Source organism: Lagenorhynchus albirostris, chromosome 5 (genome assembly GCF_949774975.1).
Source record: "Lagenorhynchus albirostris chromosome 5, mLagAlb1.1, whole genome shotgun sequence".
NCBI classification, from domain to species: domain Eukaryota; kingdom Metazoa; phylum Chordata; class Mammalia; order Artiodactyla; family Delphinidae; genus Lagenorhynchus; species Lagenorhynchus albirostris.
This window is the reverse complement of record NC_083099.1, coordinates 87,129,371-87,153,525: the sequence shown is the minus strand read 5'-3', so window position 1 is coordinate 87,153,525 and position 24,155 is coordinate 87,129,371. Positions and strand designations below refer to the sequence as shown.

The following is a 24,155-nucleotide window of genomic DNA, read 5'->3' as shown; positions in this document are numbered from 1 at the left end:
GAAGATTTTCATCAGGAAAGGCCTGGGTTTACTGAGAACTGCAAGAGAAGGGGGAGAAAAAAAGGGGGGAAAACCCCCAACCTCTTGGATAGGGATTTTCAGAGAGTATAGCTGGAAAGCTAAGAGCAGAATTGGACAGTGAGGCTTCTGGAGTTGGCTTGAGATGCCAGCAAGAGAAATGGGTGTGTGTGTGGGAATTTCTTTTCTTTTTTTCTTATTGAGGTAAAATTGGAGTGAAACATTATATAATTTCAGGTGTACAACATTATAAACTGATATTTATATACACTACAATGTGATCATCACCTAAGTCTAATCACCATCTATCACCATACAGTTCACCCCCTTCACCCATTTTACCCTCCCCTGGGCAGCATGGGGATTTCTAAGAAGCAATGTTGAGGGTTATACATTAGATCTCATAATATACTTTAGTAGGTGCAGACAAAAATATAAATGACTTGTAAATATTTGGGGGTTGTTGGACTGTATCCTTGTGAGGCAACCTTGCCTTGAGGCTGGGCTCTGAGAGGCCTGACTCATATTAGGGTAACATTAAAAAGCCTTTAGTTTGGGTTTGCAAGGCTCTCTGCTAGGTCCCTTTAACATTCACTATATAGTAATGAGGCAGCTTCAGTTTCTGAACTGGAGCCGGTGGAGGTAAATTGATTCCTTTCCTCGGAAAGCTAGCTTGAATGTGGCAACCAATTCTTCTCAAGCGGGAATGTAAGGGGCTGAAAACTGGCTTGGAGGTACCTCTGGATGTTCACCTGCAGAACAACTAAAAATGAACAAAGAAAACAGTGATGTTTCATCCAAACCTGCTGATGTGAATGTAAGTACATGGAGAGAAGCCTTCTCTATTACTCGAATGCCATTTATTGCTGACCCTTTTAGTAAAATGAGACCGAGTTACTTTACAAAAATAAAGGAAACAATAATAAAATACTTAGCTTTCCTTTGGAACTTAATGGATTTTACAAATTTGAGCTTGTTTTAAAGTGCTGTACTTGGCAATTGATTTGCAGCAGTTTTTCTAAAACTCCAGGGAAATGGTACTGATCTCTACACAAATTCCACTTTAAAATTTAATCAGGGCTAACTGAGACTGCCTATAATGTGTTCCCACACTTAAAGACCAAACCTTGACCTTGTCAGTTCTACATGGGCTAGCATTTCTGTGTGTTTTCCTTTTTTACTTCTTGGGGGGAATATTTGAAAGTAGCTTGACACTATAGTCAAGTCATCCAACAACAGAATATTTTTCTCTTTAGAAACACCATCCTCAGTCCTGCAGGACATCACATTAGATGAGATCTGGTCTAGTTCAGTTTCAGCAGGAGGCATATAAGCTACATTTCACTCCAGGGGTTGACAGGAGTGTTTGGCAAAAAGAATGAGGGAGCCATGAATAATTTAGAATGTTCTTGGCCACATATTATCCCATTAATTGGTAGGATTAAAGACTGGAAGACATGTACTTTGTAGGGAACAGTGAGAGAGAGAGAGAATGAGAGCATTCTTAGAGGAGAGCTCGAAAGATTATTTCTTTGGAACTGGTGCTCCATATTCTTGCCTTTAAAAGAATGTGTGTTTAAAAGTTATTTTGTCACTGAAGTTTAGTTACCCTGACATGTATAAATCTCTCCTTCAAAGAAGTTAAACTCTCACTTACATTATTAAAGAATTGACAGCATCAAATGACAGAGGATAGAGGAAAAAAAGAGGAGGGGAAAGAGTTAAATAATGTATTTTTTCCTGTTGCACAGAACACCTTGCACTAAACCCGGTAATTTTCTAATCTAACATGAGTCCCCTATTTCGTTCTTTATTTTTTAATCATTCTTTCATTTGTATTGAAAACCTGAGTCACTGACCAGTTCAGTGGCTGGCTTCGAAGTGCATGCTTGTGAGGCAATGGTAGAACAATCAGTTTGATCCTTGTCCTGCATCCCTACACAAACGAGAGCATCATCCTCACATTTTTCTTCCTACTGAAGCTGAATCCGGCCTCTGTACCCCAACACTGAATTAATTTTTGGAGACAGAGTTTTGGGTGAAGTAGAAAAGAATAGCTTTATTGCTTTACCAGGCAAAGGGAGCCACAGTGGGCTAAGGCCCTCAAAACTGTGTGTTTCAGCCTGGAGGGGGTAGTGAGGAGTTTTATAGTAATGGTTCAAAGAGGGCATGATCAGCTCGTGGACAATCTTCTGACTGGTTGGTTGTGAGGTAACTTCTGGTTCCAACCCATCTGGGGTCTATGTGTTTGTGGGCAGCATACTGTTAATTTCTCCTACCTGATGGGGGTTTCAGTATCTGAAAAACAGCTCACAGATACTATTATATATATCCCTTGGTGGGGAACCAGGACCCTGCCCCAGGGCTGCACTATTGTTTCTTTTGACTTTTCCTCCCTTGTCTCTGCATCCCCTCCCTTCCCTAATTAGCAACTATTTGAACCAGCTTGTTGGAACTCAGGGAAGGTCATGGAGGCTGAATGAAGCCTATTTCCTGTAATCAAGAAATGGGGGACACAGAAAGGCTTTTGTGCCCAGGAGTCCCACAGGGTCCTGCTCGGTATCATTACCACCAGCTCATGAAACCATAATTAAGAAATCAATTAGTTTCTCTGAGGAACTCACTTCTATTCTTACTTTCAATCTGCCTCAGCCCAGAAGACACTGTGGGAGAAAAGCTATATCGTACAAACACACACATCCCCAGAGTGGTGGTCAGATGAATCAACCCCCATAGAATCCTGTCTGACCTTCAGGTCCTCTAGTCTACACTCCATAAAATTCAGGCCTATCCTCTACAGTGTCAGTTTAGCAGAGTTGGAGAGTTGAGGGGACCAGTTGAGGACCTGGGAACCATTTCACTAGAGTTCATATACCTCCTGTTTTTTTCTGATTGGTCTTAACTGTGTGATTCAATGCAAGTCAATGCTTATGTAAATAATTTGGCTTATTTAGGCCTTTTAGCACCAAGATTCTCCTGACTAGGTGGTTGCATTTAAGCTCTAGACTACTTCTAACTGTTAACACCTCTTTCATTCTTTTGAAGATATCCAATATCTCAGTTCAGGTGGTCAGTGTCCAAGGGAAGCTGCCAGGGAGACGACCACCGAGAAAACCCGTCAACAAACCCAAACCCAAACCCAAGAAGCAACTCAAGAAGAAAGCTCCCTTTTGGAACGTCCAAATCAAAATCATTCTCTTCACAGTATTTTTGTTCATCTTAGCGGTCGTAGCCTGGACACTGCTGTGGCTCTATATCAGTGAGTTGAAATCTGTGTACCTTTGGGGTTAAGGCTTGCCCTGTGAGTTCTGCATCAGCAATGCAGGCCCGATCTGACCTTGGGGGTTTCTGATAGAATTTTCTTATTTCTCAGACTGACAGTCATTTTCAAAACTGTTGAGGTTTTAAGGAAGAAGCCAGAATTGTCTTTCCCATTTCTTCTTTTACCACCACTGCTTTCTTCCCAGAGGAGCAGAGATGGGGGAATAGGATGAGAAGAGCTGAGGAGAATGCTCAGGAGCTTCTGACTGGTTCAGAAATGTAATGCATTTTTAGCTTTAAAAAATGAATGGAACGCTAAGCTGTTTTATTTCCTCATCCACCCGCTGCCTATTTCTAGGCAACCTTAGATTTCTAGCTCCCTGAGCTTCATTTTACTCATGCGTCTTTCTCTCCTCTGTTTTGTTTTTTTTTTTTGCGGTACGCGGGCCTCTCACTGTTGTGACCTCTCCTGTTGTGGAGCACAGGCTCCGGACGCACAGGCTCAGCGGCCATGGCTCACGGGCCCAGCTGCTCCGCGACATGCAGGATCTTCCCAGACCGGGGCACGAACCCGTGTCCCCTGCATCGGCAGGCGGACTCTCAACCACTGCACCACCAGGAAAGCCCTTCTCCTCTGTTTTTATGTTTTTATTTATCCAATTGATTGTTTTTGTCAGTCTTATTGATCCTTCTGGGTAGGAGTCATAACTAAGTTCTTCCTTAGAGAGTACTTACCCAAGCAGCTCAGTAACTACAGCATTTATTGATTTATGTTGGACTTCCCACCCTATGCATATTAATATACTTGATACAAGATATGTGTACTCTCAAAGATATTAAAATTTGGTTGGAAAGCTAGATTTATAGGCAAAGAATGAATGAATATTGTCTTGAACAGTTCAGTTCATTTACATATAGAAATTGACCACCTATAATTTGTGTGGCACAATATAAGATATCAGGCACACCAAGATACATCTCCTACCTTCAAAAAGCTCACAGATGCATTTTTCTACTTTCAAAAAATCTCATAGTTCAGTATTAGAGAGGGAGTGTGAGTTGACTTTTTTTTTTTTTTCTCAAGCAATTACTTTGCAATCACAGAAGGGAGACATCCAACAACCTGCCCAGGGATAGAGTCTAGATAAGTCTTCATGAACTGGTTCTTGAAAATTCATTTGACACATCTTGGGAGTGCCCACTATGAGCTGAGCTCTGTGATAAGCATGGAACAGAGTGGTAGACAGGAAAGAATCTGTCTTTACAGACTAGTGGGGGCGGTCAAGTCAATGAGCAATTAAGAAAAACACAAAAGACACACAACCCCAATCCAGAGCAAACCAGTTTATTTCCCTTCAGCTCTCTGCCAGCCCTAAACTGATATATTTGCATTGCCCTTGCATTTTTGTACAAGGTTTTGGGACATCATTGTGAAGAGTTAATGTGTTGGTTGTGTGAAAATCAGTTAAGGGCATTTCAGCAAAACAGACCAGTACAAACAAAGGAAAACTGGTATAAGTAAGTGAGAATTGTTCAACAAACAACAGGGGTTAGTTTTGATAGATGAAATTTGGGCATGGAGGGTGGCCTTGAGAAATGTTAAAAAACAAAAATTCAACCAAGTAAATCTGATGATCTCATTGGCTTTATTCAATGGCTCATGAATCTGGCAGCATCCCTTCTAGTAAATAAAAGGGCTTTCTGAGGGGGTGTACAAAATGGAAGGTTTTTATAGGCAGAAGGAGGGTGGGGCAAGGAAGCTATTAGCAAAAGAAAAGAAAGGATTGTTTCAGGCCAGGCCATCAAATTTTGGGGGAAGGGAACAGCAGGGGTCTTTATCATGTAGATTATCACACTAGTGTTGATCAGGAAATTTCTGTTTAAAGGTCACATTCCTGAGAGAATGTGAAACTGTAATTAAGTCTTGGCTTGCAGTCTTGGGAGCAAAGGACTCCATTTGGGGTTTGTGATTTTTTTTTTTTTTTAACAGAAATGAGATGGACAGCTCATCAGGAAAACCATGTGTTACTGAACATAAGTTAGTGTGCTCAACACACAGTGAGACCAAATGAAACAAAATGGAGCTTGGTTCAGAGAAAGGTTTATTGCAGGGCCAAGCAAGGAGAAACGGTAACTCGTGCTCAGAAAAACTGAACTCCCTGATGGTTTTGGAGGAGAAGTTTTTATAGGCAAAATTTGGGGTGAGGACTGCAGGGTGTGTGACTTTCCTCAGATTGGTTGGTGGTGAGGTAACAGGGTGGTATTCCAGGAACCTTGTGCTCATCCTGAAGTTATGATCCTCCACCTGTGTGTGGTCTTAGTTCTTGCAGAAGAACTCAAAGATATTGTTATGTATATTCCTTGAGGAGGAATCAGAATCCTGGACTATAGTTTCTTGATTGTTCCTTTGTTTCTGCATTCCCTTACTTCCCTGATTAGCAACTGTCTGAATCTGCTCTTTGTATTCAGGAAGGTCTAAGAGGCAGAAGACTTTTTTCTGTTTTTTGCAAATAAGAAAAAGGGAGACACAGAAAGGCTTTTGTGCCCAGGATGGCCCCACAGGGTCTTCCTCAGTTTCATATGGAGGGATTGTATGTTAGGCTGAGCTCAAGAGTTAGACAAATGTAATCTGGTTGAAGGCTAAATTGATCTCTCTTGCATTGCTTATCCCTTGATTACTTACTGATAGAAGAAGGATGTGTGAGCTTCTAGGTAGAAGTCATAGCTTTCATTCAAATTTTAAAGAATCTGCAACAGAAAAAAAAAAATCTAAGGACTTTCTTGGTAAAATCAAAGACAAAAACAACTATTGCTTTATACAAGAGGCCTAGTGAGGCAAGGTGATTTGTCCAAGGTTACACTGATCTTGGGTGGCCTCGGCCTGCAGTAGCTTGAAGTAGAGTTTTGGTTCCCATCCAGGGATTGAGCCAGGAGAGCACCGAATCCTAGCCACTAGACTAGTGGTCAGTGACAAGGCCCTGGCCCTATGGCTTTGCAGAAAAAAGAATTCCCACAAAGGCAGAAAGTAGTGAAACAAGTAAAGTATTTATTAGGGGAAAAAGAAGTACAGTATGTGTGGATAGACACATGGGCAGGCTCAGAGAGAGAGTCGCGAAGTGGCAGTTTGAATCACTTTTATGGGGCATTTCTTCCATGTCTCCTTTGGCCAATCATTTTGATTTGCCTAGTTCAGAGTCCATATTTGGTATATCTCAGGATCTTTCCATGTGTGCGTGTGCATCTCTTAGCCAAGATGGATTCAACCAAAGAGGCGTATGGGTAGATTTGGCCACTTGGAGGTCTACGCATGTGTAGGCGGAGAGGTCTCCTGACTTTGAGAATAAAATATGTGGTCTCTTATCTTCTATCTAGGCAGGGCCCAGTGTCCTCTCTCAATTGTCCTGTTATTCCCATCTGGAGTATGGTCCACAGGGAATGAACTCAAACTGTTTGCCCTGAGGGCCCATCTATCTCCTGCCTCAACATAACTTTTGTTGAACCTAAGTTCATGTGCCTGATGTACAGTGAGGCCAAACAAATCGAAATGTTGGAGTTTGGAGCAGAGAAAGTTTTATTTTAAGGGCCAAACAAGGAGAATGGACAGTTCATGCTCAAAAGACCCTAACTCCCTGATGGTCTTCAAGGAAGAGTTTTTAAAGGTAAATTTTGTTGGGGAGGGCTATGGGGTGTGTGACTTTCTTCTGATGGTTGGTGGTGAGGTAACAGGATGGTATTTCAGGAATCTCAACCATCAGCCTTCTGGTTCCAACCAGGCTGGGGTCTACGTGATTGTGCTCAGCCTGAAGTCACCATCCTCCACTTGGATAGGTCCTTAATTCCTATAGAAGAACTCAAAGTTATGTATTAGATTATTAGGTTTATCCCTTAAGGAGGAACTAGGACTCTGCACTATTGTTTCTTGACTGCTTTTCCTTTGTTTCTGCATTCCCTCACTTCTAATTAGTGACTGTTTGAATCTGCCTTTTGGAACTCAGGGAAGGTCTGGGAGGCTGAAGCCTTTTTCCTACAAACAAGAAATGGGGAAAATGGAAAGGCTTTTGTACCCAGGAGGGCCTTGAATGGTCCTGCTCTGTTTCAATCCCCCCTTTTCTTTGCTACTCCTTAATCTTGAGGTGAACAAGTACAGGACAAGAAAGGGAGTAAAGTTTTGGTTAGAGAGCTTAGACAGAAACTTGGCAGAGAAACTCAGTTTTAGGGGGCTCAGTTTCATAACTTCAAAGAACAAATCTAGGACAGGAGCTCAGGCCTCTGGCCCCTTCCCCACTCTCCACAGCCTCACTACACTACAGGGCTAATGTGAGCCTGGGTGGGTCACACAGGGAGGCTGTTCCCTGTCCTTCACAGAGGCTGCACCTTCTTTCTAATTCAGCCATCACTTATTTAGCATTTCCACGCACTGGGCATTGTGCTAAGAGAGATTATTCCCTCCCTCTCTTCCTCTCTCTCTTCCTTCCCAGGAACATTTACTGAGCTTGAAAGCTAAGTCAGGCACTCACTACCCTGTGCTAGGGGTTGAAGGACAAGAAGTTACTGTTCATCTAGAAGGACAGACATGCAGAAAGAAGCTATGATACCGTGGGGCATGTGTCACAGGAAAGAAAGGTACCACAGCCATGAGAGCCTGGGAGTGATGCCTCATACCCGTAAGACCTTGTAACAAAAAGGAATGGCTGAAAGGAGAGTCCCTCATCTCCCTAGGCTATTCTCAGGTGCCTGAAGGCATCTCAGACACAGCAATATCTTTGTCTGTCTTCACAGCAGTTTCTGGCCCACCTGATGCCCAGTCCCATGGTCTTCCCTGGGCAGAGTTTTTGAGCAGGAGTTGATCTCAGGTGGCCTCAGCCTGCATCAGCTTGAAGCAGGATTTCAGTTCCCTGGCCAGAGTTTGAAGTCAGGTCACAGCAGTGAGAGCACCGAACATTAGCCACTAGACCATGAAGGCCAGTGGCCAGTGATAAGACCCTGGCCCATGGCTTTGTAGAAATGAATTTCCACATAGAGACAGAAAGTAGTGAAACAAGTGAAGTGTTTATTAGGAGAAAAAAGAGTAAGTGTAGATAGACACATGGGTGGACTCAGAGAGAGAGATGCACCCTCGTGGTAGTTTGAATCACTTATATGGAGCATTTCTTCTGGGTTTCCTTTGGCCTATCATCTTGCTTTGCCTCGCTCTTCCCACCAGGGAAGTCCAGAAGAGATGTTATTAACTACATTTAGAGCTTCACAGTCTGTAAAATATGAAGCTGTCTAGGACTTCCCTAGTGGCACAGTGGTTAAGGATCTGCCTGCCAATGCCTGTCAATGCAGGGGACACGGGTTCAAGCCCTGGTCCGGGAAGATCCCACATGCTGTGGAGCAACTAAGCCCGTGCACCACAACTACTGAGCCTGCACTCTAGACCCCACGAGCCACAACTACTGAAGCCCGGACACCTAGAGCCTGTGCTCCACAACAAGAGAAGCCACTGCAATGAGAAACACGTGCACCGCAACGAAGAGTATCTCCCGCTCACAGCAACTAGAGAAAGCCTGCATGCAGCAACAAAGACCCAGTGCAGCCACAAATAAATAAATTAAATACAAATAAATTATTAAAAAAAACTGCTTAAAGAAGCTGTCTAAAATAAAATCATTTCAGGAGCCCTATAGTGACATATATCAGACAATGCCTCACTGTCACACAGATGGAAAGACTCTTAACCACCTTCTCTCCTCTCTTACAGGTAAGACAGAAAGCAGAGATGCTTTTTACTTTGCTGGGATGTTTCGCATCACCAACATTGAGTTTCTTCCTGAATACCGACAGAAGGAGTCCAGGGAATTTCTATCAGTGGCCCGGACCGTGCAACAAGTGGTGAGGTGATGGGGGGATCTTGAAAGGCTGGGGAAGGTGAGGTCAGGGGGTAAGGGATGAGGGGTTGGGGTTACAGTGTCACAGGTGAGCAGGGTGGATGAAGGAAGAACTCAGGGAAACATGGGATTTAGCTCATCTTGGTTGTAAGATAAAATTGTTTATTTGATAGAATTGCTTTTTTTTTTTCTCCTGAAATTAAAAAGAAATGGCTCTCTGAGCTTCAGTTTTTCTTATCTCTAAAATAAAAGAATTGGATCAGGTGATATTTAAAATGCCTTCCAGTACAGAAATTACATGCATACTGATTAATTCTGTGATCCATACAGATTTATTTCAACCTTGATGCACTGGCATCTCTTCACTTAAAAAAAAAAAAACAAAAACTTTCCTATTGTAGAACTGATAAGTATTTATTGTAAAAATTTATAAAATTTACAAAAGTACTTTAAAAATATAATCTCCTTTAACATCGTCTCCAGAGATAGAGCCCCTTTTGATTCTGGACCACGTAGACACAGGACATAGGGCAATATTGGAGTATTAGTAGATACTCAGTTTTATAATCTGACTTTTTCCTCTTGACATAAGATTGCGTGTCTCTATGCAAGTTCATATTCTTTAAAAAGCATAAGTTTTGATAGCTTCAAGTTGGCAAGTCCCTTTTTATTGGATATTTAAGTTGTTTCCAATTTTTGCTATTAACAGATAACACTATAACAAAACTGCCATGTAAATTGTATCTCTGATTACTTCCTTAGCTGATTTCCTAAAATTATAATTGGTCACACAGAAGAATATTTATCATGGCTCTTGGTACCTATTACCAATAGAAAGTTTCTGCCAGTTTGCATCTGCACAGTAATGGAGAGGGTGGCCTAGCAGTGGCGACTCTCCTGCAGTGACAGGCGCTCTGCAGTGTAAGATGAAGAAGGGCTGAGAGAGAGAGAGAGAGAGCAAAGACGGTAGCAGGCATAGTGGCTTTTATTGATTGAAGGCCTCCTATATACTGGGTAAAGTGTAAAACCCTTTACCATTTCAATATATCAATTATCCCTCAAATTAGCCCAAGGAGATGGACATTCTTTTAAAATCTCTTTACCATTTTTTCCAATCCCAGGCAGTATCCTTCCTTCAACACCCAAAGCCATTCCTCTCTGCTGCTGAAGTTATCCTTCAAAAATAACATCTCTCCTTTGGCTTAAGGATACAATACTGATTCTTAAGAATAGCCAGATAAAATACTGATTCTTAAGAATAGCAGGCAAGCACTTTTCTAAATCTGTCCCCTGATTGTCCCAGTCTCATTCCTTACCACTTTCTCCCAACAGAAACCTTGTGATCTAAGGCAGTCATTACTTGTGTTATGAATAATCATTGCATTTACATGTCTGGCAGCCCTGGTTTCTGCTGCTATTCACTCAGGACCTAAAGCCATCTGTCCAATTTCTATGGAGTGAAATTCCACCCGTCATTCATGACCCATCAAAAAGCCTCCTTCTCTGTGAAATCCTCCCCGGCCTCCTGCAGAGTCAATGCTGGCTTTGTGTAGACCCCATTTGTATAGTTAGTATTGCACTCAATGCATTTTATTATAGTTATTTAACATCCCACCCAAAGAGGTAGGCATTTTGATCACCACTTTACAGATTAAAAAAGAGAGAGACAGAAAGAGAAAAACAAATACCGTACGCTAACACATATATATAGAATCTAAGGAAAAAAGAAAAAAAATGTCATGAATAACCTAGGGGTAAGACAGGAATAAAGACACAGACCTACTAGAGAATGGACTTGAGGATATGGGGAGGGGGAAGGGTAAGCTGGGACAAAGTGAGAGAATGGCATGGACATATATACACTACCAAACGTAAAATAGATAGCCAGTGGGAAGCAGCCGCATAGCACAGGGAGATCAGCCTGGTGCTTTGTGACCACCCAGAGGGGTGGGATAGGGAGGGTGGGAGGGAGGGAGACGCATGAGGGAAGAGATATGGGAACATATGTATATGTATAGCAGATTCACTTTGTTATAAAGCAGAAACTAACACACCATTGTAAAGCAATTATACTCCAATAAGGATGTTAAAAAAATAAAATAAAATAGATAGCTAGTGGGAAGCAGCCGCATAGCACAGGGAGATCACCTCGGGGCTTTGTGACCACCTAGAGGGGTGGGATAGTGAGGGTGGGAGGGAAACGCAAGAGGGAGGGTATACGGGGATATATGTATATGTATAGCTGATCCACTTTGTTATACAGCAGAAACTAACACACCATTGTAGAGCAATTATACTCCAATAAAGAAGTTAAAAACAAAACAACAAAACAAAAGAAAAGAAAAAAAGAAAGAGAAAAACAAATACCGTATGCTAACACATATATCTGGAATCTAAAAAAAAAAAGGTCATGAAGAACCTAAGGGCAAGATGGGAATAAAGACACAGACCTACTAGAGAATGGACTTGAGGATATGGGGAGGGGGAAGGGTAAGCTGGGACAAAGTGAGAGAATGGCATGGACATATATACACTACCAAACGTAAAATAGCTAGCTAGTGGGAAGCAGCCGCATAGCACAGGGAGATCAGCTCTGTGCTTTATGACCACCTAGAGGGGTGGGATAGGAGGGTGGGAGGGAGGGAGATGCAAGAGGGAAGAGATATGGGGACATATGTATATGTATAGCTGATTCACTTTGTTGTAAAGCAGAAACTAACACACCATTGTAAAGCAATTATACTCCAATACAGATGTTAAAAAAAAAAAGAGAGAGAGAGAGAGAAAAAGAAAAAAAAGAAGCTCAGCATGCCTTGGTAATGTGTTCTGTGTTGCACAGTGAATTTAAACTCCATGGCCCTTTTTTTTCCACAATGCTATATTATTTCTAAGGTTTTTCATTTTTTGTTTTTTTTTCCTGGGCAATTAGTTAGGTGATTTTGCTATTATGTAAAAAGGGGACTACAGGAGGAGAAGATTTGGCAGAAGAAATTGGTTTTAGAAATGCTAAGTAAGGGCAAACAGTCAATTGACTGAAATAGCTCTCTTTTGAGATCCATTTATGGTGTTTTAAAAGATCTGGGTGTGTCCCTGGAAACGAGAGTTCTGCAGTGGGATATGGAAGTTGGACTGTGGGCACCACGCGCCCTCTAGCGGCTAATATACATTTTCCGTGGCGTGCATTGGTAGAAAAGAGGTTGGGCAGAATACCTTGTAAATACGCTTAAAGGAGTTTCGCTTATTCATTGCGGAGAAAATTAACTTTTGGAGTAGGCAGAATGCAGCAGTTAAGCTTGGTTAGGGTGTCTAAAGACAGCAATAAATGAATAAAGGTAGCTGATTAATCTTCACAGAGAGCAGAATGACAGTAAGTAACCCTGATACAGGAAGTAAGAATTTATTTGAATTCAAGGAATAATGTCTGGGTTTGGGCTTAGAGGCCTTTAGTTTGAGCCTTGCTTTTCACCTTGCTAACTGTCAGAGCTTGGACCTACGGCACACTGGGTATCATGAGAGGAAGCCAATTTGAAAGACTTCAGACATCTTGGTTCTTCTTTTGCAGGTAAACCTGGTTTATACAACATCTGCCTTCTCCAAATTTTACCAGCAGTCGGTAGTTGCAGATGTCAGGTAATGAATGTCCCTTGCTTTGGGACTTCTATGTTCACTGCTGTAATACCTCAAAAGGCTGTGGAAGGGCTGAAAGAGCGCCATTCTCAAGTAACCACTTGGGGGCAGTTGTGGGTTAATACCCTTCTAGCACAATAGCAACCCAACTCTTTTTTTACCCCTTTTATTTATTTATTTTAAAGACTTTATGTATGTATGTATGTATGCATTTATTTTTGGCTGCGTTGGGTCTTCGTTGCTGCGCGCGGGCTTTCTCTAGTTGCGGTGAGCAGGGGCTACTCTTCATTGTGGTGCACAGGCTTCTCATTGCAGTGGCTTCTCTTGTTGCGGAGCACCGGCTCTAGGTGCGTGGGCTTCAGTAGTTGTGGCACACGAGACTCAGAAGTTGTGGCTCGGGGGCTCTAGAGCTCCGGCTCATTAGCTGTGGAGCATCGGCTTAGTTGCTCCGTGGCATGTGGGATCTTCCTGGACCAGGACTCGAACCCGTGTGCCCTGCATTGGCAGGCGGATTCTTAACCACTGCGCCACCAGGGAAACCTGCAGCTGAACTCTTTGTCATGCTATCATGCTGAGTTTTTTTCTTCATTTACCAAAGCCTGCCCTCTTTCCAGAACTGGGATCCTAGACCTTTGTATTAATGCCACTGGGCAAAATGACCATAAACACGTCCACTATATTGGGTGAGGGCAAACAGAAAACACAGACCAGTCAGTGTCTCTCAAAATATGTTCAGTAAAAAACTGGTCACTAGAGATTTTCTGAGCAAAGAAGGATCCCACGGTCAAATAATTTTTAGGAAACTTTGTGTGCCTTGTACTGTATCGCATCTCCCCCCACCCCTGATATATCTGCAGAGATTCACAATCCGTTTGGGCAGATTAAAGGCACTGAGAAGTCTTGGAGTAAAGCAATTTGTTTCCTCTCCTTCACCTTCCATTTCCCAAATTATGTGCTATAGAACACTATCTTATGTTTTTTTCATAAAATATGACAATATTTGTGCAGGTAGGAGCTCCTACTCCAGGGTCAGATTGAACACCAAATTAGGCTTGATTCCTAACTTGCTACTCAGTAGCTGTGTGATTTTGAGTTGTAGATGACCTTAATTTCCTCATCTGTAAAACTGGAAGCGTAACAGGACCTTCCTCAAAAGATTAAATGGGATAAAGCAGATTTAGCACTGTGTTTGGACATGGTGAGGTATCAAACATTCTAACTGTTGTTATTTGTAATAGCAGTGACTACTGATTGACATCCATAGAAATAGTACATTCTCCATGGAGATGCAAAATATACTAACAGTTCTAGATTTGAACACAGCACAAGAATACGCATACCATGATGCTTTCCTTTCCAAATTCCCATGATAGGAGTCAATGGCTTCCTAAAGAAGGAAGTTAGTTGAAAGATGGACTTGAAAGATGTGTCAGTTGAAAGATGTGTCCATTGGCCTCACCTTGAATTTATCACTTGGGTCACTGGCTCCTTATGAAAGTCTACTTCCTAAGAGGTATCCCTGGACTTCTTTCTCTTTTCACTACAGCAGTAACAACAAAGGTGGCCTCCTTGTTCACTTTTGGCTTGTGTTTGTCATGCCACATGCCAAGGGCCATATCTTCTGTGAGGACTGTGTGGCTGCCATCTTGAAGGACTCCATCCAGACAAGCATCATAAACCGGACCTCCGTGGGGAGCCTGCAGGGTCTGGCTGTGGACATGGACTCTGTGGTACTAAATGGTGATTGTTGGGTAATTCTCCTTCAAGCACTCCTTCCTGCAGCACTCTTGATACTGTCGTTGTCGTAGTCAATGTTGCCGTGAAGTACAGTCTTCCCTCTATATCCACGGACTTCGCATTCGCGGATTCAGCCAACCATGGATAGAAAACATTTGGAAAAAAAATTCTAGAAAGTTCCAAAAAGCAAAACTTGAATTTGCCACAGGCTGGCAACTATTTACATAGCATTTACACTGTATTAGGTATTAGAAGTAATCTAGAGATGATTTAAAGTATACAGGAGGATGTGCATAGGTTTTATGCAAATACTATGCCATTTTACATAAGGGATTTGAGCATTCATGAATTTTGGTATCCTTGGGTGTCTTGGATCCAATCCCCTGTGGATACTGAGGAATGACTGTATTCTTCTCCACAATCCCAGTGGAACAGGATTAGCTGAAGACATTGGAGCTACATTGATAAAAGAAGTTGCTAAATGTTACATACAGTGATTAGACAATAGAATTGGGGTCAGAATACACATGAAAATGAATTTCTTAAAGCGTACCCTTTTCTATATTTAATTTGGCTTCATGCATCTTCAAACTAAGACTCCAAGGGATAAGGTCCTGGAGAAGGAAAATTTTGCTGAGGTTTACCTTCCTTGTTTCTTCCCTTGTTCAGACAGAACTGCGCCTGTGTTCTATAGTGTGCCCCAATGCTCCAAAATGGCCTGCCCAAAACACAGTCAGAATGCAAATTCCATCATTTATCTTGACAGTAAAGTGGTTTAATTATTGTCTAACCCAAAATGTATGCAGTTTTCTATTTTGATTTAAATTATATATATATATGTTAGGCATATAGTAGGTTGATAAGTGTTTGTAATAAGTAATGAATCAATAAAAAAATCTCTAGTGGAAAATTCTGTACCACATATACTACTTCAGATATAGAACCAATTATTACCATGTTTAGTTGCTTTTTTATCTTCAAAAAATGTTTAAAAGTTGTTACAGCAGATGATTTCAAGCACAAAAGTAAAGAGAATTGTTTAATGAACTCTTACACACTTTACTCAGCTTCAACAACTATCAACTCATAGCTGTCCTATTTGATGTCTAAATACCTAAACAACCTCCCTTTTACCCTCACAGGATTATTTTAAAGCAAATCCCAGATATGTTGCATTGCTTTTAAAGGACAAGATATTTTTACTAAGCAAAATTCTAACAAAATGAAATGCTGGGACTGATAGTGTTTTTTCTATGTGCTTTTTCAATGCAGCTGGGCTTCGGTCAGATTACTCTTCAACCATAGGATCTGGTAAATTATGTCTGTGGTTTCTCCCCTGCCCTCCAACCTCCCCATCCCCAATTGCCTCCAAATCAGTATCCTTTTTGGCTGTAGTTTTCCTGTTCACATGATGGTGTTTGTTAGTGTTCTTTCCGTTGCAAGTGACAGATATAGTATATTCAAACTAGCTTAAGCACAAAAGAAACGTAATTGCCTCATATAACTGGGACATACGTGGAATATGAGGGCTGCAGGCATGGTTGGGTCCAGGTTCTAAGACAAAATATTGTCAGGACTCTGCATTTTTGTTTTCTTCTGCTGAGACTTCATCAAGTGGGTTATTCCAATGTGGTGGCATAAATGGCCACCAGCAGATCCAAGCTTATGATTTATCAGTTTAGCTACCATGGTGGAAAAAAATCTCACCTGTATTTTGAGAAGTCCTTGGGCTGAGTTTCATTGTCTCAAATTGACTGACCTGCCCACTCCTGAAACAGCTGCTTTGGCTCTGATTGGTCAGTCTGGGTCGTGTGCTCACTTCTGGACCTAGGGTGAGTTTAACCCCAACCAAGCCACATGGACAGGGTAGGTGTAGTTTCTCAAAGTAAAATCTAGGTGCTGTTATCAGAAGAGATGACAGTGGATTCCAGGCTGGCAAAGACAGCAGATATTCTCCATGTGAGCTCTTTTGCTCTTTACTCTTCTATAAAGATTTCTAGAAAAATCATTCCTAAAACAAAACAAAGCAAAATAAAGTGCTGTCTCCACAGACAAAGGCTGCTCTCAGTACTTCTACGCAGATCACCTGTCTCTCCGCTACCCTCTGGAGATTTCGGCAACCTCAGGGAGGCTGATGTGCCACTTCAAGCTGGTGGCCATAGTGGGCCACCTGATCCGTCTCTCAATAGAGTCCGTCCAGATTGAAGCCGACAACTGTGTCACCGACTCCCTGACCATTTACGACTCCCTCATGCCAATCCGGAGCACCATCTTGTATAGGTATTATACAGGCACTCTGGTTGGCAAGTGAAAAGAATTTTTACAATGTCTCTCTTTTGCAGTATCTGGCTTGCCTTTGGATTTTTTTAAACCATTTTTGTATATACTCATGAGGTCAAAGATTGACCTGTGCCCTGTTTAGTGCCCCCTGTATTAGCCAGAGCCTATCAGACACAGTGTTTGCTTTTCACTTGTAGCATACAACAGTCAAAATCATTGGGAACTTCAGTCAATAGTTTTGATATATATTTCACATTTTTTTGGTTTAATTTTACTTTCATTGCAATCACAGTGAAGGCTACTGTTTCAATAGAATGTGAGAATGAATATTCTATTATAATTGCATAGCATTAGTAAAACAATTTATTTTCCTTATAAAGATAACACAATGTTTATTGTGAAAATGAGGTCAATCAGAGAAAACAATGTCAATTATCTTACATTCCCATTACCCAGAATAAATGTCTGTTATATTTTTGCATACATTCTTTCATTCATACGTGTACATAATTACACACACGTATACATATACATATCCTAGTATTTCTTACTCACTAGTAGACATCTTTTTATGAGTGCTTAATATTTTGGTAACCTAGTAATGTCAGTTAGGCTTTATTAAGAATTTGTTATTTTTACTCGTTGTGCTAAAGGGCGTATGAATTATCTTATCATTTTAAATGGTGTTTATGTATGTATATAATAGTATTTTATGTAAGTATTATTTATTTATATTTTGGTGGTGAATGAACATGTTAAAAATTAAACAGTGTCTAAAGATTTGTAGTGAAAAGTAAGTTTGTCACTGACGCTCACCCCTCAATCACTGTTTTTGGTTTCTTTTCACTATTCCCAGACATATTTAGTTATTATCTCATTTAATCCTCACCACAATGCTATGAGGAATATACTGTTATTATTACTACCATTTCAGAGTTGGGAAACTGGCATTTATGAAGAACTAGTTATTTCATTGCCCAGTTAAGTGATAGAGCTGAGTTTTGAATCCAGTTTTCCCTGGTGAAGAGCCCATGACTTTAGCTATTAAATACCCTGCCTGTATACCTTGTTTGCTCTCAAGGAGTGTCCAGTGACAGCCATCCAAGAGAATTCTTCATTAGTCACTGGACAAAAATTTCTGCAGCTATATCAGCTCCGCTCCATCTGTAGTCCCTTCTGGCCACTAATTGATGAAGACCTGGCTGGTAGAGTCTGATTCACAGGAACTGTGTGGATGGCCCAAGAAATGTGTGGAATTAGTGGTGGATGGAGGTCTGATCCTCAATAACCTATTATTTATGTGCTTTTGTTTTGTTATCTGGTTTCAGAATTTGTGAACCCACAAGAACATTAATGTCATTTGTTTCGACAAATAATCTCATGTTGGTGATATTTAAGTCTCCTCAGATACCAAGGCTATCAGGAATCCGGGCATATTTCGAGGTCATTCCAGAACAAGGTAAGCTTCCCCAGTTGAAAAAAGTCATGAGAAATACTTATTATGAAAAATACTCCAGTCTTATCTCTCCCAAGGCTGTGTTGTAATACTAGTTGCATTAGTCAGGACCCTGAGTCAGGTTCAAAGAGGGAGATGGTATTAGTTATTCTAACAGAGAACTTAATGTAAAGAACTGTCAACTCAGTACAGAGGTGTTAACTGGGTAACTCAAAAGGCAAAAAAACAAAAAAACGAAACACAAAAAAACTGTAAGGTATCATGGATGTAACACATGTAGGAAGCAACTAGCACTGTAGATCTAGAGGAACAATGGAAAGGAATTGGAACGATTACAATTTAGGGCTTGGAGGAGGGGGAGGTGGTCTGTGTAATGGAACTCAGACCTATGCCCAGCTGGTGTTGGTGTCTATAAATTCGGAGGCAGGTGTTCATGAACCTGGGACCCAGACCTTTGAGGAGAGGGTGCCAGACAGCTGAGCTGGCATCTTTTAGGGAGACACAATAAAGCAGAAGTTGGAAACACTGCTACAGATTCAACTCTGTTACAGGAAGGAAGAGTAGCTGCAAGGGTGAAGCAGCATTGCTGGGGTGACACTCCTAGGAATAAGAAACAGAGTGAAGTCTTATTCTTCCCTCTCCAGCCTTCTAGTCTCCCTTTAGCACCCCCTACTGGCAGAGCCTATCAGGTAGTGAAGGACAGAAGTGGTTTGTATAGTCCAGCCCAGCCTTGCAGAACAGAGTAGAGAGGGGTGGGTTTGGAACTGAGGGACAATAGCTCAGTAACTAGCACATTCTTTCATGAATTCTCATTTATAATAATGCACATAAGTGCGATCCTAGAAAGTGCTCATGATGCAAAACCCAGAGGTATTTTTTTTTTTTGCGGTACGCGGGCCTCTCACTGTTGTGGCCTCTCCCGTGCGGAGCACAGGCTCTGGACGTGCAGGCCCAGCGGCCACGGCTCACGGGCCCAGCCGCTCCGCGGCATGTGGGATCTTCCCACACCGAGGCACGAACCCATGTCCTCTGCATCAGCAGGAGGACTCTCAATCACTGCGCCACCAGGGAAGCCCAAAACCCAGAGGTTTTAATGGGTTTTTCTAGTGAGCAAAAAGTGACCTCCTCTTTGTTCTTCTCTTTTTGACTTGGGTTGACGAAGTCAAACAAAACAAAATGAAAAGAGCCTTCACTGAAACTCTAATGTTTTTGTAATATTTGTTGCCTTGGAAACTGGTCAGATCTTACAGGTCATGCATTGGTAACTTCTTTATGAGCATCAACAAAGCTAAAGGGGTCAGAATGGGAGATGGGGGTGAGGAGGGAAGAGAATTGGGCTTAAGTAGATAGTGAGAGCTACAGGTTCATCACTATTTTAGGGCAGTGGCTCATTTTGATAGGTTTTTCTCTGTCAAATTATTACAAAACAAAATGTAAAATTGATTTATTGAACTAGATATTTGAGATAGTGTTAGGTTGAAAATTATCTGTAACTCCAAAGGTTAAAAATAGAATTATAACAGAAATATTATAGTGGAATTTGTCTATCCACTCAACAAATATTTACTGAGCATCTGTTGTATGCCAGAAATGACTGTAGGTGTTAGGGAAATAGTAAACAAAATAGAAAGAAAATCAGTGCTCTTGGGCTGCTTATATTCTAGCAGAAGGATGACCATAACAGTAAGAATAGACATGTAGATTGTCTTATTTAAATAGCATAACACATTATGAAAACTGGATATCTCTTGAACAACAAATACACACTACTTTGAACAAAATTAACTCAGAAGCTTTAAAAATATATATTTACAGTGCTGTATGTCAAAATATACATACAGTGTTAATATGTTAATTATATCTCAATAAAACTAGAAGAAAAAATATATTTAAACCATGTTTTTTAAAGAAAGGAATATCCTCCTATAGATCTGTAACCAAAATAAATGATCTGAAATAGCCAGGAGATGGAAGCAACCTAAGTGTCCATCATCGGATGAATGGATAAAGAAGATGTGGCACATATATACAATGGAATATTACTCAGCCATAAAAAGAAACAAAATTGAGTTATTTGTAGTGAGGTGGATGGACCTAGAGTCTGTCATACAGAGTGAAGTAAGTCAGAAAGAGAAAGACAAATACCATATGCTAACACATATATATGGAATCTAAGGAAAAAATGTCATGAAGAACCTAGGGGTAAGACAGGAATAAAGACACAGACCTACTAGAGAACGGACTTGGGGATATGGGGAGGGGGAAGGGTAAGCTGTGACAAAGTGAGAGAGTGGCATGGACATATATACACTACCAAAAGTAAAATAGATAGCTAGTGGGAAGCAGCCGCATAGCACAGGGAGATCAGCTCCGTGCTTTGTGACCACCTAGTGGGGTGGGATAGGGAGGGTGGGAGGGAGAGAGATGCAAGAGGGAAGAGATATGGGAATATATATATATGTATAACTGATTCACTTTTTTATAAAGCAGAAACTAACACACCATTGTAAAGCAATTATACTCCAATAAAGATGTAAAAAAAAAAAAGATTTGAAAACAAGTATAGACTTTGAACAGTATATTAGCTATACATCCATAGGGTACTATTTTTTTAAAATAGTTTAATTTCAAAAATACATAAGCTTATTGACCAAGAAAATGTGCATTTGTAGTTAAAGAAATGTATGCTGTCTATTTTCCATAATCTCACAACTGAAAATCATTGTGTGTTACTGGATATTTTTTTCAGAATGTGAAAACACAGTGTTGGTCAAAGAAATCACTGGCTTTGAAGGGAAAATTTCAAGTCCATATTACCCAAGCTACTACCCTCCAAAATGCAAGTGTACCTGGAAATTTCAGGTAGCCTAGTTTTAATAGTATCTTAGAAAAATATTGCTATCCTATTTTTAGTAGCTATTTATTTTTGAATTTAATTATACTTATTTTTTAAATTACAAAAAGAATGTCAGTTAATTTTATAACATTTAAACCTTATTAAAATATATTACCTAGAACATGAAGGTTAGTTGTAATTTCAAGCCGCTGCTCACAATTAACTGCTTTTTGCAGTCTGGGGCTTATTTGTCCAGTTTCTTACTTTGTATTAAAAAGAGCAAAGACATTGTTATAGGATCAAACAATTTATTTTATTATGGTAGAGCTCATTTGTTAATTTTTAATTACTTCATCAGCATTATAATGAGAATAATAAAGAAATAATAAATTGAATTAGGCAATATATATTTCAGCTGTATAAGCAAAGCGGAGTGTAAATTTATATGAAGTACATATGTCTCCCTCTGGCGCTAGACAGGTAGTCCCTGGTTTCTGTTTGTTTCTCAAAATCTCAGTGTCTAACCTATTTTTCTTTCTCCAGCTGTTATATTAATGTGGAGGGAGGTCGCCTTTGCTCTTTCAGCATATACATATGAAATCATTTTTGTGGGGCATAGCAGTTAGATGTCAGTGACAAGCAGTGTCTAGTTTGTATTCATTCAACATATTATTATTAAATGCCTGCTCCGTGTCAGGCAGTATTCTGAACACTGGGATGCATGAGATCTCTGTCTGTCTGTCTGTCTGTCTGTCTCTCTCTCTCTCTCTCTCTCTCTCACACACACACACACACACACACACACACACAAACACAAGAGCTCTGCTGTCATGGAGTCCTCTATAAAGTAGGGGGAGACAGGTGACAAAGAAATAAACAAGTAAAATACATGCAGTGTGTTCCATGATGGTACAATGCTATGGAGAATACAGCAGGGGAGGGGCTCTGTAGCTGAGTGGGGGGGTGGTGGTGTGAAAGGTAGGAAGTCTGGGATTTGTTGTCTCAAGTAGGATGGTCAGGGAAAGCCTCACTGACAAGGGGACATTTGCATAGAAACTTGAGACACGATGGAACTAACCTGGTGCATGCTGAGGGTAAGAGTGTCCCGGGCAAAGAGAAGAGCTGAGGCAAAGGCCCCGAGGAGGCAGGAGAGTGCTTGCTGCATGTAGGGTTCGTGCACAGTCCTAACAGTTAAATATTGAAATGTTTTTATTATACCCAAATCTCTACCTACTAGTAGGCATCCTTAAATTATTTTTTTTATCATTATCCCAAATATTTAAAATATAATGAAGACATAAAGGTTCTGGATTCTTGCTCACTGCCCAATTCTCTGTGCCTTAGAGCAGCAAAAGCTCAGAGCCTCAGGTGACTAGCAAGTCTGAAGGTGGGGAGAGGGGTAGATGGAAAGAGAAGAAAAGAAGCGCTGGGGAAAGAGGAGGGAAAGACATCAAACCTCTGCCTCTTCAACTCTCCAATAAGCAGAGTTATCTTCTTTATACTATCTAGAACAAGAAAGACCCCACTCCCAGAAGCTCCATCAAGTGTTTGAAAGTCCTTTGAGATAAAACAAATGTTGATCCCATGGTAACTCAAAGATTTAAAAGGAAAATCCCTAAACGTTGCTGTGATTAAGTTTTAGTCAGGGTACAAACAAAAAGATCACTTTCTGTTTCACTGGGTCAAGGGTTAGAAATGCTGAACAATAGGAAATCTTGACAAGGAAAAGAGCATGGGGGTGGGGGATGGGAAAGGGGAGACAGGAAACATTGGGGACAGACTTGTGCGATGACACCATTCCCCAGAGGTCAAGGTTGGTTGTTCTCAGTGAGGAGGTTAAATAAAGCTATTGCTTTCTTGGAAGGCTTTGAGCAGTCACTGATAGCTGTGTGACAGCACGTTTCTTTTTTTTTTTTTTTGAATTTTTGAATGTTATTTAATTTATTTTTTTATAGAGCAGGTTCTTATTAGTCATCCATTTTATACACATCAGTGTATACATGTCCATCCCAATCGCCCAATTCATCACACCACCACCCACACCCCCTGCGGCTTTCCCCCCTTGGTGTCCATACAATTGTTCTCTATATCTGTGTCTCTATTTCTGCCCTGCAAACTGGTTCACCTGTACCATTTTTCTAGGTTCCCCATATATGCATTAATATACAATATTTGTTTTTCTCTTTCTGACTTACTTCACTCTGTATGATTGTCTCTAGATTCATCCACATCTCTACAAATGACCCAATTTCATTCCTTTTTGTGGCTGAATAATATTCCATTGTCTATGTGCCACATCTTCTTTATCCATTCGTCTGTCATTGGGCATTTAGGTTGCTTCCATGACCTGGCTATTATAAGTAGTGCTGCTATGAACATTGGGGTGCATGTGTCTTTCTGAATTATGGTTTTCTCTGGGTATATGCCCTGTAGTGGGATTGCTGGCTCATATGGTAATTCTATTTTTAGTTTCTTAAGGAACCTCCATACTTTTATTCATAGTGGCTTTATCAATTTATATTCCCACCAACAGTGCAAGAGGGTTCCTTTTCTCCACACCCTCTCCAGCATTTGTTATTTTTTTCTTCTTCTTTTTTTTTTATTCAAACAGAAAGTCACAAAAATTATAATCATCCCCATCAGTTCACTCAGTCCCAGGTAATTAATTTTTTTTCATCTTGATCTTTTTTTAGCACTTTTATGAATTCATCAGTTTTCCATTAGAGTTCTCAAAATGCTTATTCATTCAGTTCAGTAGTATAGTCAGTTACCAGAAACCTGTACTTGTCAGAGATTTTTCCATGAATTCCTTGAAGATGAAACACTTTTAGAGGAACATTTTTGCAAAAGCATCAGAGTATACCCAGAACTGTCTGTAAATGACAAAAGACTTAAAAATGACCACAGATAAAGATTTGATGAAAGTTCATAATAATGCAATTGACAAGGAAATTTAGTTACTTCTGAGATATACATTTTAAAGTAATAACTAGAATTATAACTTATAACATTATACCAGAACATATAAGATTTTTAGAAATTTCATGTAATGTCTGAAACATTTATATTA

At 40.6% G+C, this 24,155-nt stretch overlaps 1 protein-coding gene across 2 annotated transcripts in view; it reads left to right on the top strand.

The window, feature by feature from the left end:
* Nucleotides 1–745: 745 nt before the first annotated feature.
* Nucleotides 746–24,155, top strand: part of TMPRSS7 (transmembrane serine protease 7) — a 50,134-nt gene continuing 26,724 nt past the window's right edge. The window contains exons 1-9 of one of the 2 annotated variants that reach the window (XM_060149347.1): nucleotides 746–835; nucleotides 3,064–3,277; nucleotides 9,023–9,153; nucleotides 12,712–12,779; nucleotides 14,323–14,516; nucleotides 15,786–15,824; nucleotides 16,565–16,793; nucleotides 18,122–18,252; nucleotides 20,999–21,111. In XM_060149347.1, the coding sequence (XP_060005330.1) occupies nucleotides 788–835; nucleotides 3,064–3,277; nucleotides 9,023–9,153; nucleotides 12,712–12,779; nucleotides 14,323–14,516; nucleotides 15,786–15,824; nucleotides 16,565–16,793; nucleotides 18,122–18,252; nucleotides 20,999–21,111 (1,167 nt within the window). In that variant the 5' untranslated portion in view covers nucleotides 746–787. Of the gene's footprint in view, nucleotides 836–3,063; nucleotides 3,278–9,022; nucleotides 9,154–12,711; nucleotides 12,780–14,322; nucleotides 14,517–15,785; nucleotides 15,825–16,564; nucleotides 16,794–18,121; nucleotides 18,253–20,998; nucleotides 21,112–24,155 lie in introns of those variants that run through there. The other variant, XM_060149348.1, reaches the window with a different exon arrangement.